The following is a 21,231-nucleotide window of genomic DNA, read 5'->3' on the forward strand; positions in this document are numbered from 1 at the left end:
AAATATAAAAACCATTTCATTAAATTTAAATAATTTTATATTTTTCAATGTGTTCAAGGCCCCATGATACAAGATTTAATATTTAATACAATGAGTAATTCATATCTTTAAATAATGTTTTCTAAGATCTTGCACAAAATTTATAATAAGCCTCATTTTTAATTGTTGTATTAAATATAAATTCAAAAACTTTTATTTAAAGATTTTAAATGAAGCCTCTAACAGGTGACCGTATAAGAGTTGCAGGCACAGCTAATAATTGCATCAATACATACCAACAACAATTTATCATTTATATGGCTATAGTATATATTAAGTACCTAATTGTTATACTTGCAAGTAATGTTTAATAGAACTTGAACAGAGAGGCATTTTTTAAATGGAAAACACTATATGCCGCCGCAACTTGACTGTTCTTTTTGACCGTTTGGCAAAAAAATTTTTTTTTTTTTTTTTTTGTTTTTTACTTAGTCATTAAAGAAGTATTTTTAAGTGTATTGATATATTTTTTTTATTTTTTAAAAATATTTAAATATATTAAAAAAATATGAAATTAAAAAAGCAAAAAAAAAAAAGACTAAGCGGCACGTTCAACAGTAAATGTTGGGCCGCATAGTAGCATTGCCCTTTTTAAATAGCCACCTAATTTTAAGAATTAATTTAAAAAGTTCCGAACCTTGAGAACTTCGATGATAATCATCCCTGAATAAAAAGATCATATTGATTGATGTTTCTTTATCCATAAGCCTAAAGTGAGAGAATATGCTCCGCACATCAGATTTCTCTTCAAAAATAAGGAGATGCTTTGCGAATAAAATGAGATAAAAATTTTGTAAATAGTATTATTAAGATGGTTTTTAAATAGTAGTAAGATAGTTTGAAAAAAGTTAAATTATTTTTTATTTTTTATTTAAAAAGTTGGGAAAGTTATAATTATTAGTTTTAAAAAGTTATAATGATTAGTTTAAATGATATTTGAGAAGGAAATGAGATGGAATGAAATGAAATGAGATAGAATGAGATGAAAAATATTTCTAAACATTCGCTATTGTAGACCGTACTAAATGCAAAGAAGCATATAAAAAGATTTTAGTAAAAGACTTTATAAAGTTTCTTTGATATGAGATGCATGTCCTTTTATAATTTATTAAAAATATATTTATACAATAAAAATATTTTACCATAAATTAACGTCACTTTTGCTTTTGAGTTGGAGTTTTGTTATTCATCATTCTCATGTACTATACATCACATATTTTTTTATTATTACTAAACTAATAGAATTATTATACTCATTATTCATATACTACACATTTCATAAGAGAAAAAAATTAAAAAATAAAAAATAAAAAATTATGTATAGTTTGTGATGTAAAGATGATAAATAAAATTTTTCTTTGAGTCGTACTACAGCCCGACAAAATGTTGATAAGGCTAAATGTCTTTTTTTATTTTTTTTTATCTTTTTAAAAAATTATAAAATTATTAAAAAATATTTATTTAATCATTAAATTAAAAAAAAAAAAACGATAGAAATGTTCGGTATCCAAAATGGAGAACCAACCATTTTTGCCGTATCTTGTCAAAAAGAAATGTTTTAATTAAATTATATAAAAATTAAATTTATAAATTAATATAATCTTAAGGTGAAATCTATTTTTAAAATATCTTTCTTGCGACGGCATTCTAAAATAATTTATATAAATTTTAAATAAATAAGTCTCACATAAATTATTCATAAAAAAAATAAATCTCTCTTTAAAAAATATACAAAGTTTTATTATTTTTTAATTTTTCACAAATACTTACGTAAAAATTGCGTCCCGCTCCAAAGGCGAGAAAAGAAAAACCAAAAATATCAGTCCGACACTACGACCCGTAGCAGTGGGCGGGAGAAGGTGGAATCGGATCTCACGACGTATCCAACTACCGGTCAGACAGGGATTTGGAGGATGAGCATTGCGTTCCAAATAAGGGGTAATTCCTACGCATCGGAGCAAAACCTTCAACGACTGTTAGGCGGTAACGCCTCCTCCATCTCCATCCATTCCCGCAAAACTCACAAAAAAATCAAACCCCTCTCTCTCTCTCTTTTACTCTCTCTCTCTCTCTCTCTCTCAGCCAACCCAAAATCACAGAGAATTTCCTAGATTTTTAGTATAAACATTCCTCTCTAAACCTTCCTTACGTCAATGTCCTCCGACTCCAGCTCCTCAACCTCCGGCGACGACCCCAAAAGTGGGCAAGGTAGCCCCAAACCACTCGAACATCAATTTGCATCCGTCGCATTGAGTGAAGCGCCGGGAACTGTGGGTGGTTTCGAGCAAAGAGTTGACAACAATTTTGAGGTTGATGAGGTGGGACAGAGTGTCGAGCATGGCGTGATGTGGAAGAGGACAAATTCGGAGCTGGAAGTGGATGGGCAGTCGAGCCCGAGTAGCAGTGGCTATGCCGGTGAAAGGGGCAGTACCGGTGCCAGCAGTGCTGCGTCGGGGATTGACGGGATTGTCGAGGATGAGATACAGCAAGCGAGGAATGATGATTCAGTCGATGGGTCTTCGGATTTGTCGTCATCTGGGGTGCCCGGCAAACGGCACCTCGATGAGGTAGTGCACTTGGGGAACTTCTTGCGGATTCTTTTATCGGTCAATTATATCCATGTATATGAGAATTCTATGTTCTTTTGGATCAATTGTGCAGGCTTCATACATACACACTGACACACACATCGGATTGCATTCATACTTCATTGCACAAATATTTGGGAAAAGATTTATTGCAATGCTGCTGAAAATGAGAGTTTATACTCTTGTTGAGGAGTTCTTAGTGGGAATGTATGGTTCCAGTAGCTCTGTTGTGTATTTCAGTTTTTTAAGCCTTGCAAAGTTACCACAACCAAATTATGACAATCCAACATTAGTTTATATCCATCAAAGATAACTTTTTTATATAAGTACATATAAACCAAGCAACCGCTCAAACCATTAAAGATAAAATCATAAAACATTAGTCTAAATCCATCAAAGATAAAATCATAAATGAAAATTCCCCAAACCGAACTTTCATCCCACTATGATGAGATGATATTGCCCATCAAACTTTGATTTTTTTCTTTAAAAAAATAAAGGATGATCCAAGAGTGATAAAAGTGTCACATTTGATATAATGGGATGGAAGTTTGGTATGTAGCGTTACTCAATCATAAAACATTTGTCTATATCCATCAAAGATAAAACTGTTATCATATGGGCAAAGAATAATTTTATTGATAAGAGAAGTAGGCATAGCATAGCTCAAGTACTCGTGACATATACAAGAACAACACCTATGCATGACATCAAAGATAAAATCATAAAATACGCAATCATGCAACATAACATCACAATGCACAACCTTGCGGACAACACAAGCACGCACACACAGTATTTGTAGTTGTATCACATACAACAAATTACATCAAATGGACCAATACACATAAACCTACTACAATCTCCAACAACAAATCAACTCCCTCCCATTGGTCCACATCTACTAAACCAAACCACCACATACATCCTGAATCCACCTTGACATTCATCAAATTACCAAATAAGAAAACTATCATAATTAAACAATTTAAACTACAGGATGTCTTCAATAATTCAAGATAATCCATCTTCAATCTCCCATTTCCAAGTATCCTGCATTGTATTAAACCAAAAAAAAAAAAAAATATAGTAAATACAACACCAAACTAAATGATAATAGTGAAGTTAATTATAACCAAAAAATTACTATCAGTCCACCGGCACCAAGCTAAGCAACATCTCTCAGTCATTTACAAGTATTGTGGGATTGACAGATAGCTCTACAACAAGAGAAAGCATAAAACAATAAATTAATCTCATAAAAGTAAAATATGATTCATGTATACTCCCTATGTACTTGGGCTTTGCCTATTATTATGAATAAAACTTCTTGATTACCGATCAAAAAATATATATAAGTAAAAGAAGATATAAGATTATCTATATACTAATTAGCCATTAAAACTGCCATCACACAACGTTAGTTATTTACCCAACTCAAGCCAATGGCTCTCGGCATCGTGAGCACCCTCTAGTCCAATAGGTGAAGACCTTAACCGATTCTGGGGACAAATAAGAGCCTACCTAGTTTTCGGAGACAATGAACTCTAATAAGCAGCCATACTAGGTGTGAGGGTGGCTGTCGAGGGGGCAGGTGTAGAATTCCGATTAGGTGTAACATTTGGAGTAGGTGTAGCATCCATATCCATATTCTCTTGAAAACAAAAAAAGCAAGAATGGTTACAGTTGAAGCATACTGCATACATCAAATAGGCAAATACAAATTACAATGGTCAATCAAACCTTCTAAAGCACCATAAATTAAACCCTAACAAGCCCTAATAACATGTAACAGATTCCATTTAAATCCTTAAATTCAATCTTAAATTTAAGTGACCCCATCAATGATTCAGTCTTAAATCGTTAATTTCCCTTCTAAAAATTGAAAATAAACAAAGTTGTCACATCCAACAAACCCTAATTACACATGCAAATACCAAAATCTGTAATAATCATTAGAATACCTAATCATTAGAATACCATACTTATCAAATTACAAATAGCAAACTTTAACATTTAACAATCAAACCAACAACACAAACCGTCAGCCTTAACAATCCTTAAAATCAGTTACAACCCCTAAAAATCAGATCAGTAAATATGGCCCAATTGTTCCAATGCTATTTTAAACCAAAAGATGTTCATTCTTAATTAAATCAATAATTTAAGGAGTTTTATACCGGTTGCTTGATGATTTACGGAGGCACAGTGGCAAAACCAAATGAGCTCCAAAGTGTGGTGGGTACTGGCTGCTGGCAAAGACACCTGAGACCTGAGAATGGCAGAGAGAGATGAGAACTGATTCAACTAAACTGCAGCGTGAAGCTGAGGTAGACAAACACAGACGGCGGTGTGTAAGGTCGAAGGCACGGCGCTCAGGGGGTGGGGTAGGTTGAGGTTGAGGAATGACTGAATGAGGGTTCAGGGTTGAGATTCATTGTTTAGATTAGGAAAATACATATGAAATGAAACGACGGCATTCTCATTTAGACAGAACGGCATCATTTCAATCAATATTCATTCAAGCCTTGATAAATGAACGACTCAAAATGGCTCCATTTTTAAAAATAGAAATGCCAGAGTCGAAGTTGGAAAGTAGTCGAAGTTGGAAAGTAGAAGCTCTTTCCAACTCTTAACTCCGATGTTTTTCTAGCTAGACTTTATACACCAAACTTCGAACTCTGAATTTTAACTCCAATCGGAGGGGAGTCAGATTAGGCATTGGAGTGAAGCTGGAGCTCCGGAGATTTTGCACAATTCTAAGGAGAAATATATTGAACATAGTTGAATACAAGCATTAAGGAAAGAAATAAAGTGGAAAAATGTGTACGTATTTGTGTGTGTTGGGGGAGGGGGTGATTTTTCATGTGTGTTTATATATAAATATAAACCAAGCAACCGCTCAATCCATACATACATACATACATATATATATATACATACATATATATATACAAGTCAAGGTAGAGTAATTAATAAGTGGCCCATGCAGGTCTCAAACCTGCAACCTTCATGTTATTGAATAACACCTTCCTTATTCTAGTACTTATTTCTTTGTGATGTGTAATAGTTTGCTCTATCAGTTCCTTCCAAAGTGAGTATCAAACTTGCAGTAGATTGCCTCTTGTACTTAAAAAAAAGCAGCTAACATGTTGAGCAAGAATTCTACGACTAGGGAAAGCCTGAATGGAAATGAAGGTTTAATAAAAGGAATTGAAAACCAGCAAACAAGTGGCAATTTTGATGGAGTCTTGCAAAAGAAGAGCCTTATTGGGGCGCTAGTGCGCTACGCCTATGGAACGCCCCCTTCCCGTAGTTTAGGAGTGTTACATACTTTCATAATTGTGCCCTTTAAAGAGACCCAAATTTTAAAAAATATCTCATTTATTGAAAATAAATAAATAAACTGGAAAATATACATAAAAACTGTCTTGAAAAATATTTAAATAAAAATTGTCTCATAGCAAGAAAATTTCAAACTGTTTTTTTTTTTTTTTTTGGACATTTTAAAAATATAAAAACAAACGAACAACCAAAATGAGTCAAATACTCAATAAATAGTACATCATACAATTACCTATAAAAAAAGCTAGTACATCATACAGTAAACATAATAAACATAGGTTATTCTTGAAAAACATGCATACTTAATACTCATATTAACACATGTAACATGTACTATGCATAACTCATTAAACTTGTATTTCCCTTTCTTTAATGGCCAACACGCCTTAACCCCGTGTGCAGGGTTGTGCACCAGTTCCACGGCCTATGGCTACAAGGGGAACTACTTAACTTATCATAACATACTATGGTAGACCACGTGGCTAGCACATCTACCCACAACTGCATTGGTTTCATGCATCTCTTATGGTCATCCTTAAAGCTAATTTCATAACTTGTTTTTTTATCTTTCTTATCATGATGCGTGTAGAACACATAATAACATACCTCATGTAATCATAAATGAAAAACATATCATGACACATGTAAAACACATAATAACATGCATTGAAACTCACTTTCATCATATTATAACTTCATACGTAAAGAGGGGCTTTAAATAAAGGGTCATACATACATAATACTTTAAAAACATTGTTTACCATACTTGTAAGGGTAGTAGCATGTAAGGGTATGATCATGCTACTTACCTCTTTGCTTCTATCGATAAAAAAACATGTCAATAATCACCTACTTGAAGTTGCTGGAAAAGGGTTGGACTTGATAGGGTGAGGCTGGTTTGTTTCAATCTCCTGCAATTGCAGCAACTTTCCTTGGGTGTTCTTTAAAAAGATCAAGCAATAACTTCAAGAAAACAAGGCTGACATCTTCATTGGTATTTGTAGCAGTTATCTAGGGTTAGGGATTGGTGTTCTTGAAGAACATCACATGGGATTGCTATAAAAACTTTCCAGACTCACAGCAGCCTCTGTTTTTCTAGTTTTGAAGCCATATACAGTCCTTTTAATGAGACCTGAAGAACCTAATAATACGGTTGTAAGAATTTAACTCATAGTTTTGTTTAGAAAAGGGTTCTATGAATCCTGATGGCTAGGAGTTACAGGGAAAAGATGTTTTTAATCCTTGGATCCATTTAGGAGTCATATATGGGACTGATTTCTACTTCTCTAGATCTGGAACAGCTGAAATCCTATCTCAAACGAGTCCTAGCAGGCTGTAATATGGGTGCAAGAATCTTTCTAAACCTAAGTGGAGATAGCCTTCATCTAGAGGGTTTCTTTGCAACTAATCTGGTTCTAACTTATCCAAAAGGGCTGGTTTCTAATTATCACGAATTTAACCACTAAAAATCAAATGGGCTTTTGGCTGGTAAATACTTGGGCTTATCCATTTATGAGCCTGATGGGCCGAACGTACTCCATTTTGAATCTAGGTCCATAACTTCACATCCAATCATATCTCCTCAATACTAGATCCTCAAATAATACATACAGGCTAATGGGCCCAATAAAATAATCTTCCTTGTAGCCTTAACAAAATTGAGTCCATGGTCCAAACTTATAAAATCTTTTTCCAAGCCTATAAAATTGGGTCTGGATGTTACACCCTAGCGGCCCCTTACAGAAAAGATAGGTTTCCCTTAATTATTAGAGAGGGGAGATATCTAGCACTGAAAGGTTAGTAGCTCCTACCTACTGGAGAGTCTGCCTTTTCTTTTGGAAGATTGAAAAGAGTGCCTGTTTTGAGTTCTAAGGTCAGCGTAATATGTCACCCTGATTTAAACTTGCTAATGGAAAGAATACTCTCTAAATGTTATATGTTACCCTGATTGAGAGTATCTTTCAATTAGGGGATTTCCCCAACTATGCCAGGCTACTTCCCTAATGAAGCCAATCTAGAATAAACAGAGTATGAAATTCATATGGCAAGCAAGGGAATGCCCAATTTCTTCATTTAATGTTAAATCGATTCCAAAACTCAGTTTTCTGTCTACTTATCAGAAAGCTCAGTCTTCTGTCTTATGAGATTAGGCTTGGGCTCAATACAGCCATTTAGCATTTTTTTTTTTTTTTAATGGTGCTCTTATTTTACTTGTACTGCCTTTCTGTACAAAATTATATTTATAACGATACCTGCAATATTATTTTTTTATAAGTAATACCTGCAATATTATTGGCTGCTATTGCAGGATGATGCTTCCATATCATGGAGAAAAAGGAAGAAGCACTTTTTTATTCTAAGTAACTCAGGCAAACCAATATATTCCAGGTTTGTCTCTAACTCCTGCATATATCTGTATCAGAAAGCTGCACAGTTTGCATTCAACTCAATGCAAAAGGAAAAAAAAAAGTCCAAGCTTATAAATTCTTATTTGGACCTTCTGTTGTTTTATAGATTGTTTTGAATCTCTTATGAACTACCAGATATGGAGATGAACACAAGCTAGCAGGATTTTCAGCAACGTTGCAGGCCATTATTTCCTTTGTGGAGAATGGGTACCTGGCTTGTTCTTCCTCGGTTTTATTTTGTGAATTCTTGTCTATGATCATACTCCTATTTATACTCATAAAAGAAATGGTTATACTCCTATTCTTATTATAATAACTTCTCTGAAGCCATCTATAAGGCTCTCAATAGTTTATTCCGTAATTGCTTTTCAGGGGGGACCATATCAAATCGGTCAGGGCAGGAAAACACCAGGTCTTTTTACATTCTTCTGCGAGTTGGAATTTTCATTCTTCAAGTTGTCTGCGATTCTGCCTGATAGCTATGCTTGTTTAGGACATAAAAGCGGACCCTTTATTCGTTCTCCCCATGATATAAATTGTGCGTCATGCGATTCTGAAGTGTGTTTTCACTTTCCTGAATGCCTACTTTTCTTCCTACTGCCATCCTCAGCATTTGGACTTGTGCAAAATGATATGTGCTGTTTCAGAAAGACATTTACTTGCTTGGGAAATTTGGATTTTTTTCTTGTTTGGTGTATATATTTGTCAATGAATATGTGTGTATGATTGTATCTTTGTTCCCCTTTTTCTAGTTTTTAGAGTTGGAAAAGGCAGAAAGGCAAACATTTTCTATTTTGAGACCATGGCCAGTGTGGAGAAATTTCTCACTGATTTGGTGAGATCAGTGTTAAGTTATCCTCCACAAGACTCTTGATATTCTTCCAAGGCTTGGGAACGAGAACATCCCTGGAAGAAAAGGATTGAAGTTTAGGGCATGTTTGGATACTTAGTATCTTAGAATTTTGTAAATAGTAGTGAAATGATTTAAGTAAAGATGTTTTATTAGGTTTTGGGAAATGAGAGAGAAAAAGTTGAATAAAAATATTATAAAATTAAAATTTTTTAAGGCCCCATTTGGATAATGAAATTGTTTCATCTCATCTCATCTCATCTCATCATTAGAACTTTCCCAAATTCCCTCACAAAATATAATAAATAATTTAATTTTTTCAAATCTCAAAATAATAATAATATTAAAAAATAATATTCTAATAATATTTTATTTAACTTTCAACGTTCATCTCAACTCACTATCCAAACGGCACCTGAATATAATTTTTTAATATTATTTTGTTTTGAAGTTTGTAAAATTTGTATTGATTTTTGTGTTTAAATAATGATTAGGTAATGATTAAATGAAAATGTTGAAATTTAGAATTGAAAAGTGTTTTGTGTTTGAGTGATGTTTGGGAATGAAATTATGAAAAGTTTTGAGAATTTCGAGAATTCTGTGTGTCCAAACAAGCCCTTAGACTACTCGCAGTTGTTATACCAATAGAAAAGATCATCAGAGGAAGGAGACCCCGTATATGATTCCAGCTGAGAAATCCAGTAAAAGGAAGGATCTGAGCATTTTATTCAAGTTTCTTGTCAGAAAATAAACCATATCGACTTCAGGAGCCAATTCTGTCACTTGTTTCTTATTAAAAAAATAAAAAAAATAAAAAGGGAGCCAATTCTGTCACTTGTTGCTTGAGGAATATAATGCCTAGAAAGAGAAGCATGAATGTGCTTTTACAATCTCGAGGGTTTTCGAGGTCTTTTTGTTTATTAATTATTTCTTCTTTCAGTTTGGAAATCAATAAAATAAATTGTTTTGGATGTTCAGGTGATTTTTCTTGTGAAGGGACCCATATACTTAGTTTGCATTAGCTGTACAGAGGAGCCTTATGAGTCATTGAGGGGTCAATTGGAGCTAATTTATGGTCAGGTAGGATTGCAATATTTTCTTCCCTACGCTCAAAGATCCTTCTCAGGATGACGTGTTTGACTGTTTGACATGTTGTTCCCTTCTGAATGTTTTGGTTGTGTTTGGTATTCTTTTTCTTCATGACAACACCACTTCCTCATATGATTGCTTACGATATGGATGCAGATGATTCTTATTTTAACAAAGTCGGTAAATAGGTGTTTTGAGAAGAATCCGAAGTTTGATATGACACCCTTGCTTGGAGGAACTGATGTTGTCTTCTCATCTTTAATCCATTCTTTCAGTTGGTGTGTTTCTCTATTCCTTTCTTGGTATTGGAATGCCTTTGTTGTAAAACAATTGCATACATAATTGAACACACATATGCCCTTCTTCTTTTGCCGTGTAATGCTGGATCTTATTGCTAGAGGTTACTAAGAGAAATAATCTTAATTTGCTCGTCTGTAGAGGCTCCAATATTGCTTTTGTAAATTGTCTATCAAAAAATTATTGCTTATGTGAATGTATATGGTGCTCTTTTTTTTAGTAATGAAGAATTTTATTGATAAATAATGATAGGCATAGCCCATCACGGGTTCAATAAAATCTCACTATTGACCAATGAAATAGTGTGTAAAGCCAGAAGGCTCTAATTTCATCTATTGTCCACTTGCATTCTTTGAAGCTTCTCTCATTTCTTTCCCTCAAAGGCATCACAATAAACAAATAGGAGGTTGCCCTGTAAACTCCTCCAACTTGCTAAGAAATCAACTGCCCTTCCAGGCACACCCATGCCTAACTCATTCCATATTGTCCTTGCTATCCTGCAATGTAGTCCAAAAACACGTGCTGTATAAAGAAAAAATTTGTCACTTAAACTATTCAAAAAACTGTGAATGGCTGGATTTTTGGTTGAAACTTGGTTGCAAGCGTCTCCAGTATTTTTTTTTATGACGAGGGAACCACCCCATGGCAGAGCCCTTAGGACTCACCCTTGGAACCTAAACCCCCGGGGAGACTAGCACAACAACCCACCGCCATGGCCTCCCACTTAAATCGCAGTTTGATCCCAAGGGGAATCAAACCTGTGACATGGGGCACATGAACAAAAGTTCACCCTTACCACTTTGGCTACCCACGGGTGGGTACGCAAGCTTCTCTAGTATTGCTTGGTAAAGGTTATGAACACACACACACAAAATAGTAAAAAATTTAATTAGTATAATTAATTAGATTATGTGCTAATTATAGTCACGTAATTTTTTATTTAGATGCAAAACCAGCAATCTCAGTCATCAACTATCTCACACATTCTGGTCAGGACTTCATAGTTTATAATAACATTCGTCAAAATCAATTTTAATTTTCTGTTCTGTATGTGTTTCTATTTGTGATGTTTCTTTATCTCTTTTATAGTCAATGAAGTTGAAATGCAAATTGATATGCCTGGGTCTTATTTTTGGTAATTTTTCTGAGGTTTGCTTTGATCTTCTGTTAGCTATCTGCAAATAATAATTGGCATGCACCCCAACCAAAAAATATTAATAATATGTATATAGTATCTTAGTTTGATGGTGCTTATTAGTTTTGCTGCCCATTTCTTTGTTTTTAGGAATCCAGCAACATTTCTTCATGCATACACATGTCTTCCCCTTGCTTATGCAACAAGGCAAGCTGCAAGTGCTATATTACAAGATGTTGCCGATTCAGGTGTTCTATTTGCAATATTAATGTGCAAGCACAAGGTTAGCACCCTCTTGCCCTTCTTTTCATCTTTTTTCTTTTGCCTTTTCATCTGAATTTTTGCATCCTCAGGGACACCTCTATTGGAGCAGTTCTTTTACTTAATTTCCAGTCTATAAATATTTTTCTGTTTAGAGCCACTGAGAGGCTTGAAGCTTGTTTGCAGGTTATCAGTCTTGTTGGTGCTCAAAAAGCTTCGCTTCATCCTGATGACATGCTACTACTTGCCAACTTTGTTATGTCATCAGAATCATTTAGGCAAGTTATTTTGAATTTCACAAGTCTTGTTTCATTTTCGATGATCGTTCTCACTCGGACAATGTTACTTTGTAACATGGCTAAGTACAGTGAAGTGATTGAACCTCTCTCATAGATTTATTGTTAGATGATAAAATTTAGTATATTTTTAGGACATTTGCTAGGGAAAGTTAAAATAATGGTTCTGGCTCTTTTAAATTGCTCAACTGGGTTCCACTCAATTCTCTCTGCAGCTAACTTATGCTTTGGTGAATAAAGTTGTTGGCATTCTTGTCATGTCTTACTCTGTGTTATACGAAGAAATATCTATTGTATAAGTTAAAATTCAAAAGTAGAAATCTTTCTATTACCTACTGTCTTCTTAAGAAGTGAATTCATTTCATAAAAAGTGCAAAGGGGTGCAACCTTGGTACACTAGATGCATATAAGAGATAACTCATTTAATCGTTTAAAGAAGAATAGAAATCCAGAAATATTGGCAAAATGAGAGATATTATACGCTTGTGCATGTATGAAGTGACATGACCAAGATATTCTTAAGCTCTACCAATGACATCTCACTATCTTCTAGCATCTTGCTTTCTGTTCTCTCCATATGCTCCATGTCAAACACAAGGGGCCATCCTTCAAGCAACCATGACCAAATGATCTCCCAATTGACCAAAATCTACAGTTAACATTTCATGAATGTGTTTGTTTTTTATTTTTTTGATTGCCGAGTGTCCAGGAACAGTGTCTAGATTAATCCCAGGGTGCACAGGCCCTCGGCAAGGAGTTTCCCACAAGTGTTATGCATTTTCTTTTGTTTGTGCCACACTCTCAATGTCCTGATTTTGGCGAAAAAAATTTCTTTTGAAATATGTTGTTCCAATATTTGTCTAATGAAACATGCCTAGTTCTGTTTTTCTTTAGTTGGGAACATTTTCTTCAAGTTGATAAACTTATAGCAGGCATCACACCCCAGAGGAATGGTATCTTCCTTGTCTAGTTTCTGTGAAACATGCAAAGGACAACTTCCTTCTGTTTGACATCTTTTTTTTTTTTTTTTTTTTGTTAATATTTGAGCCTGATAAATTAGTTCATGTATAAAAACTAATAGAACATAAGATTATCCACTATGAGGAAACTAATTCTTTTACTCTTGTCTTTTCATTTGTGAGCTTTTTCCAAGACTGAAACCTTATGTGTGCTTTTTGGCTTTATGCAGGACTTCTGAATCTTTTTCACCAATTTGCCTGCCAAGATATAATCCCATGGCATTTTTGTATGCTTATGTGCATTACTTTGATGTGAGTCTTGGATTCACAATTCACGTGCAAGTTTAACTGCTTAATTTATAAGGTTCTCACTTGTGGTTGCTGGAAAAGCTGGCCTTCGATTGATTTATACAAATTGTCTGTATGCAGTGTAGACGTGCTTGTTTACTGGTTAGATCAATGACACAGTAAATTATGACACGTTTTGCTCATGGCAGGTTGATACATACTTGATTTTACTTACTACAAGTTCAGATGCCTTCTATCATCTTAAGGATTGCAGGTAAACTATGGTGTGAAAATAATTTCAGTTGGGTAGCATGCATTTGTTGCATTTTCTCAGATGAAAGACACCGTATATTTTTTGTGTAACATGACTTACCATAAAAGAAATAAAATAAATATAGGCTTACTACATAGTTTATAGTGTTATTTTTGCTTGCATATAAAAATAAATAAAATAAAAAAAGTTCGTGTATTTATGTTGAGAAATCTTACCTGCAATTTCATAGGATTCGTATTGAAGTGGTCCTTTTGAAGTCAAATGTTCTCAGTGAAGTTCAGAGGTCCATGCTAGATGGCGGGATGCATGTCGAGGATTTGCCTATCGATCCATTGCCTCGTTATGGATCTTTATCTTCACATCTGGGCCAACCTACAGATTCTCCTGAGGGATTCAGAGAATTTACAGGCATTGGGGGTCCAGCAGGACTTTGGCATTTCATGTATCGCAGTATATTTCTAGATCAATATGTTTCTTCCGATTTCTCACCACCAATTAATAATCCACGACAGCAAAAGAGGTATGAATTGTACAGAAACATTGCAAGAAAAGCTAATACCCTTCTCTGGTGAAGCTAATTATTAAGTTTTTTGTTGTCAATGACAACCAATTTCTCATTTTGCAGATTATACAGAGCTTACCATAAACTTTATGCTTCTATGCATGATACAGGAGTTGGTCCCTACAAAACTCAGTTTAGAAGAGATGAAAATTATGGTATGTAATCTTTCAGTTCATACTACAGCCGAAACATGCAACTTGTGTCGATAGGTCTTGCTTAAAAATTATAGTTAACATCTGCTTCTCTTTTGGTTTATGTGCTTTAGGCCCGGTTTGTATTCGCAACCCATCTCAACTCATCTCAATTCATCTCAACTCATCCCACTACTATTCATTACTATTCATTAACTTTAACTCACAAATCTTATTACTATTCACAACCCATCTCACTACTATTCACAACCTATCTCAACTCATCTCAACTCATCTCAACTCATCTTCGAATCCAAACGACACCTTATTCTTTGTTATTTCATCTCATAATCTGGTTTTGGCTTCTTTTTTATAAGTATTATAAAATTTTATTGAAGTTTGTAAATAGGCATAGTCCAAGTACACAGGAAATATACAAACAGCATACACTAATTACAAGTTAGGAGCTAGAAAGTGATACAAGAAAATCATTTAAGCTGGCTCCATCAAAACCTCTGGCTGAAGCCCAAAGAAATAAATTGTGGAAGAAGAAACTTCTAACCTCATCCAGAGAACGTTCCCTATCTTCAAAGCTTCAAACATTCCTTTCAATCCAAATACACCACATGATACGTAAAGGAATCATTCTCCATACATCCGCAATATGGGAATTGCCCTGCATCCTTTGCCAACAAGCAAACAAATCTACCACATGATACTTAAAGTAATCATTCTCCATACATCCACAATATGGGAATTTGCCCCAAATCCTTTGCCAACAAGTGAACAAATCTAACAAGCGAATCCTTTACCATCGATTACCTGGTTCAACATAGCTAATAAGTCCTCTCAAGCTGGAATAAGTCCTGGGCTTTTACCCTCAATTATTAGTTGGAACTTATGGGTGAGATGGTGTCAAGCTAGAATGGAAGGGCGTCACCAGAATCTGAGGTCGGTGTGCTTAAAAATTAGAGGAATGTTAGCTGAGATGTTCTCTAAACTCAGCCAAGTGAAAAAAGTTTCCTCATATGACAGATTTATTATACTACAATTTCAACTCCCCAAAATAGAAGTTAAGAGACAGACCACACAAACCTTGTTTTGGACTAAACCACAAGCTGGAAAGGTAAAACTCAAATGTAGATCATTGCTCTATGGCCCTGGAAATTGTGGAGGTGGTGGTATAGTGAGGAATGATCTTGGACAACCTTTAGTGGCTTTTTCATCTTTTTATGGGCAGGGCACAAACACTGAGGCAGAGATGAGAGCACTCCTTGAGGGCTTAATGATATGTATACAGAAGGGTTTTCTACATGTGGAGGTAGAATCAGATTGTATGGTTGTGGTATGATGGATGCAAGGGCAAGGGTGCTGTCCGTGTTTTCGTAGGGAGCTGTGGGATAAGACCATAGAGTTTAAAAGAGATCTGTCTATCTCATGCCACCATGTGTTCCACGAGGTGAACCAAGTTGCAGACCATTTGGCCAAGCTGGGAGCTACAGGGGAGATGCGGATTTATAGTTGTTGGTCGAATATCCCACGGACAGCGCGAGGGGTAATAAAACTAGACAAAATAGGCCTACCATATCTTCGTTGTAAATAATTAGTTAGTGGGGTAATAAGGTTTTTATAGTTTTGGTCGAGATGTGACCCTTAAGTGATTTTTGTTACCACGATTTTCCTCTACCATGAGGTTGTTTTGATTTGAATAAAATACAATTTACACACAAAAAAAAAAAAAAGAGAGAGAGAGAGAGAGAGAGAGAATCCTTTACCATCCGCAATATGGGAATCCTTGGCTTCTTGTTGTTTGAACCTCTTTTCATAATTATTGCATAGGATTAGATGTCCATGTTCTTTTTTACTTGCTTCATTTGAAAGGCTTTCCTGGTGAAACATCATGTTCTTTTATTCTGGCAGTTCTACTCTGTTGGGCCACCCCAGATTTTGAACTATATGCTGCCTTTGATCCACTTGCAGAGAAGGTATTATTTAAGTTCATGCATCTGAGGTTTTTTTTGTTTGTTTGCTTTGTGCTAATGCACATACTTGGTGACCCCAGTTATCTTCCAAATATACTTAACCATCTAGTTAGAGCTTAATATTATGGACAAACTTTTGAAAGATCATGATAAAGTTGGACATTTTTTTATCCCGCATAACTAGTTTTATTGTTGCCCTTAAAATGTGTGCTTCCCTCATGAACTCAATGAAGATCTTGATGGTTCAATGTTGTAGCCTTCAATGTTCTTGACATTATATTTTCCAACTTCCAAAGGATTTCGAAGTATTGACTCCTTTGTTTGGTCAAAGAGATATTGACCTTCTTGGTAGCTTTACCTGGTACAGTCTGCATGAACTGTTGATCTTTACCATGTCTTTCACTTGTTTCATCATTCTATTTGGCTAAATGTAGTAAGCTTGTGTAGTTCATCCTAAAAGAAATACTGATCAAGTGACATCCAGCTGCTGCTGAAAAAGCAAGCAGTCAATCAAGCTATTATCCATATAATTTGCACTTGTTTTTTTGCATATGTTTGTTGGATGCATTCTGAGTTTTGATTGATACGACTTTAAATTTACAGGCATTAGCTATAAAGACTTGCAACCGGATTTCCCAATGGGTGAAAGATGTGGAAAATGAAATATTTTTGCTTGGAGCAAGTCCCTTTTCATGGTGATGCCGATCACTCTTTAATACAGGATGTACTAAGTTCTTTTGATATGGCTGCATGTACTATAGTTATTGTTTTATTTAATAGAATCCCAGAAAGTTTTTTCCCACACGCTTTCATTAGGATGATGATGATGATGATGATGATGTTGATAGTGATCTTCCAATATGTTAAGTTAACCCTTTAGAGGATTTCGTACTCTTATAATCATTTTGTAATAGTAGTGATATATCTTCTACTAATAATAAAAGGAAAATATACAGATCAATAGAAGGTATTTGGTGCAACATACAATTGCTGGTTGTAGTTCCGAGTGCTTAATATGACAGTGATGAACTTCTGTCCATGTTAGACATGCCATTCCATCAGAAATTAAGTCCTCAATGATACTCACAACTAGGTAAAAGCATCAAAGACATGTACCTTGTGGTTTCTGCTACAAATATTTTTTCTTTTGCCTGTGGTTGAGCTTACATTTTAATTATATCTTACTTTATTTTTCCTGGATCCCGACTTTCTGGAGCAAGTTGATGATTATTAAATTTTCTTATTTTCAACACGGATGCTTGAAACCTTCTTTGGTGTCGAGTTTTAATCGTAGCGATCGACCGAGCAACTGGAACATGTTGCAAAACTCTTGTTCTGTTTTGCAAGCTCGTTTTACTTGGAACATGTTGATATTTTTAGGTCCGAGCAACAGCCAAGAGGCCCTCCTAAAAGCTTGACATAAAATTGCAAGGGAAGTTTGTGGAGGTTTATGTTCTGTCAAATGCAAACAGCAATAGAGCATTCTCAATGGCCTGTTAGTTTTTATAACGTATACGCATCTGCAATAGTGGGTCATTATGTTCTGGTTCTTTCTTTCGTTCAAATTTTCCCAGAACAACTCTATCCTTTGAAATATATACATTTAAGAGAAAACCATTGTCCCTGCATGGGGTTGCAAAGCCAATGATATCTTTGCCAAAATTAAGAACAATACAAAAACTTGTTCTCGCAATGGGAGTGTGAGCATTGATTTGATTGTATGGAGGTGCTAGTTGAATATCTCTAATTCCACATCCTTCAGATTCTCAGATAGGCTAGCGGACAACAGCCACTTTCCATAAGATTGTGCTAGAACATGACATTTTTTTCCAAACCCTCGAAATTTTCGGAGTTTAGAGTATAGGAAATGTCTAAGAATATCTTAATAGTTCAATTCAGAGTTAGAGTTCGGATTCCAAGTTTACCATATGGTCTCGATTTCAACTCTGATTTAGGCTCTATCAGATAGTTTTAATTCATCTTATCTTATTTCAACATTTAAATATGATTCAAACACATACTTTTCAATTTTAAATTCTCAACTTATCAACTTTTTCATCTAACTATTATCTAATTAATCATTTATAATTTTTTTAAACTTTCAAACAAAACACAAAATAAATTTAACTTTTTTAAATTCTAAAATAAAAATATTAAAAAATTATATTCTAATAATATTTTAATTTTACAATATTTTTATTCAATTTTTTATCTATCTTTTTTTAAAATTTCATAAAATATCTTAATTTAAATTATTTTATTATTATTTATAAATTATCTTATTATTCATAAATTTTTTATTCAATCTGTATGACCAAACAAGACGCAGTGCATATTTAAAACATGTTAGAAATTGTATTCGTAGACATGACACGGTTGGTTAATGCGATTTTAAGACAAAAACACATACACAAAGGTAAGATGTTGTTGTGTTACTTAGCTTCATCCACTCATACTTTCAGGTTTGTTGTTTATTTGAGTATGGGTGGGAACTGGTCTGTGGTAGTTTGATTATTAATTGTTATTTATTTTGTTTTGTCTTTTTATGGGCTCTGACATGAATTCCGCCTCCATTTCAACTTAGTAAAAGCCTGTACAAAATAAAAACTAGACCCTTCTCGAAGCTGATCTCAATAAATCACTTCGGTTTGCGAGTGAAAGTAGAAGAATATTTTATGAATAATAATTATATAATTTGTGAATAATAATAAGAATTATTTAAATTGAGTATTTTTTAATATTTGAAAAAATATAGAATTAAATTAAATAAAAAATATTATAAATTTATAATATTATTTTTATTTTTTATTTGAAAATTTTAAAAAATTATAATAATTAGTTTAAAAAAATTGTAACGATTAACTTAAAATATTTATATTTAAATTATGTTTAAAAATGAGAAAGAAATAAATGAGATGAGATAAAAATATTAAGATAAGATTTATTTCAAAAAAGCCTCATTGGAGTAAAAAAGCTACCTAAATCTGACACTGAGTAAAGTAGAAGCCTAGAAGGTGTTTAAAGCAGGAAGGTGGTTCTAGAGGAGACATTAGATTAGCGTTTAGGGTTTAAAGCGATCTCAATCGGTCTTAAAATAAGAGTCGAGTTACTCTGTCGTCTAGAGTAATTCGTTCCACTTGACCGAAAGTGTATTTTATAAATTTTTTTTTATTTTTTTATTTATATTTTTTAATATATTTAAATAATTTTAAAAAATAAAAAAAATACATTAATACACTTAAAATCACTTTTTTAATCACTAAGTAACAAAAAAATAAAAAATAAAAATTCCCAAAGCGGTCAAATTTGGTGGGCAAACTAGCTTTTTCTCTTAAATTAATTATGATGGGATGGGATTCATTATTTTTTAACTTCTCGTAAAAAAAAGTTAAACTCATTTCAATCTATTTTATACATTCAAATACATTTTTCAATTTATTTACCTTCAAGTATATCTTATTGAGACCTATAAAATATTACTATTCACATATCAATTCAAATTATCTGAAATTACCTCAGCATCTAAACGCATCTTTAAACATTGGAATTGAAATCCTAATCATATTCAAGTAATTTCTTTTTACATGGTGCTGTGAGGAGGGGTCCTAACTTGAGCAAGTACTCTAATGAAATGTTGTGCTAGATTCAGAATGAACTCTTCTAGAATTTTGGATAAATGTGCTTTTGTTAGATTGGGATAAAATACTGTTATTGTGGCCATTTCTCCTCCCCTCGGCCCTCTCAATGAGTTGGCAATTATGAATTGAACTTCTCTAAACGTGGAAACAAAGTTTTTGTGGTGCTTTGGTCAACACAACTTCAAACTGCTCAACTCATTTAGTCATTTTCTCCTACTTTGTAATGATTAATGCTGTCCCATTAGATCATTTATCAACCTTTTATTTTGCTCATTTTCTTCTGATTTTTCCACCATGACTTCAGTTCTGATCTTTCTACTGTTTTTCTACCCTAATATTATTATGCAAATTGACCTCTTAAGATTTCATATTGCTGTCAAATGCAATAGATATGCAAGACTATTTAGGCTGTGTTTGGTTATTGGAGTGAACTCAATTCATTCCAAACTAACCATTGACGGAACTCACTATTTTTTCAACTTCTCATAAAAAAAGTTAAACGGGTTGTGTTCGGTTGTTAGAGCGAGTTCAACTCATCTCAAATCAATCATTGACGCAACCCACTATTTTTTCAACTTCTCATAAAAAAATTAAACTCATCTCAACATATTTCATACATTCAAACATACATCTCAACCCATTTATATTTAAATACATCTCAATGAGACTCACAAAATATTACTATTTACAGATCAACTCAAATTTTCTGAAATCACATCAACGTCCAAACACAACTGATCTAACTAACATTTGTTGGCTTGAGTTGCCATTATTGAGAGTCTACATTTTTATTTCCTATGTTTTGACATTCTTCTCCTATGTAATACGAGTATAGTGTGATAACACCATGGGTGCTCCTACCCATTTAGTATAATCCGATAATTCATGGGTAAGTGAAGGAAAACTATTTGCATAACTCGAAGATTGATATTACATCCTTAAACACTTGTTCTTCAAATTTAATTTTATCAACTATCGTGTCGAATACAGAGAATCAAATACATGTTTTACACATTCGGTAGACGCCAATCCTATGAATCCATGATGGAAGGTTTGGATAGTGAGTTGAGATGAGATGAGTTAAAATAA

At 33.9% G+C, this 21,231-nt stretch overlaps 1 protein-coding gene across 2 annotated transcripts; it reads left to right on the top strand.

Moving 5' to 3' along the window:
- Window positions 1–1,840: 1,840 nt before the first annotated feature.
- LOC121241119 (vacuolar fusion protein MON1 homolog) lies at window positions 1,841–17,465 on the top strand. 2 transcript variants are annotated; one of them, XR_005935665.1, is made up of 15 exons: window positions 1,841–2,606; window positions 8,281–8,360; window positions 8,516–8,587; window positions 8,753–8,792; window positions 10,209–10,310; window positions 10,476–10,597; window positions 11,902–12,034; window positions 12,199–12,290; window positions 13,498–13,579; window positions 13,765–13,829; window positions 14,059–14,349; window positions 14,455–14,546; window positions 15,763–16,077; window positions 16,443–16,507; window positions 17,108–17,167. XR_005935665.1 is itself a non-coding variant. In XM_041138740.1 (14 exons), the coding sequence occupies exons 1-14, from the start codon at window positions 2,193–2,195 to the stop codon at window positions 17,201–17,203; spliced, it is 1,746 nt and encodes a 581-aa protein (XP_040994674.1). In that variant the 5' UTR covers window positions 1,842–2,192; the 3' UTR covers window positions 17,204–17,465. The 2 variants fall into 2 exon arrangements, 1 of the variants encoding a protein (XP_040994674.1); XM_041138740.1 differs by lacking the exon at window positions 15,763–16,077 and having other exon boundaries at window positions 1,842–2,606; window positions 17,108–17,465.
- The last annotated feature ends 3,766 nt before the right edge of the window (window positions 17,466–21,231 follow it).

The sequence above is a fragment of the Juglans microcarpa x Juglans regia genome, chromosome 7S, assembly GCF_004785595.1.
Source record: "Juglans microcarpa x Juglans regia isolate MS1-56 chromosome 7S, Jm3101_v1.0, whole genome shotgun sequence".
Taxonomy (NCBI): domain Eukaryota; kingdom Viridiplantae; phylum Streptophyta; class Magnoliopsida; order Fagales; family Juglandaceae; genus Juglans; species Juglans microcarpa x Juglans regia.

Coding starts and splice junctions, on each gene's coding strand:
- LOC121241119 (XM_041138740.1), top strand. CDS start 2,193: ATGTCCTCCGACTCCAGCTCCTCAACCTCCGGCGACGACCCCAAAAGT. Junction 8,793..10,208: donor TCAGGGCAGGAAAACACCAG/GTCTTTTTACAT, acceptor TTGGATGTTCAG/GTGATTTTTCTTGTGAAGGG. Junction 12,035..12,198: donor TATTAATGTGCAAGCACAAG/GTTAGCACCCTC, acceptor GCTTGTTTGCAG/GTTATCAGTCTTGTTGGTGC.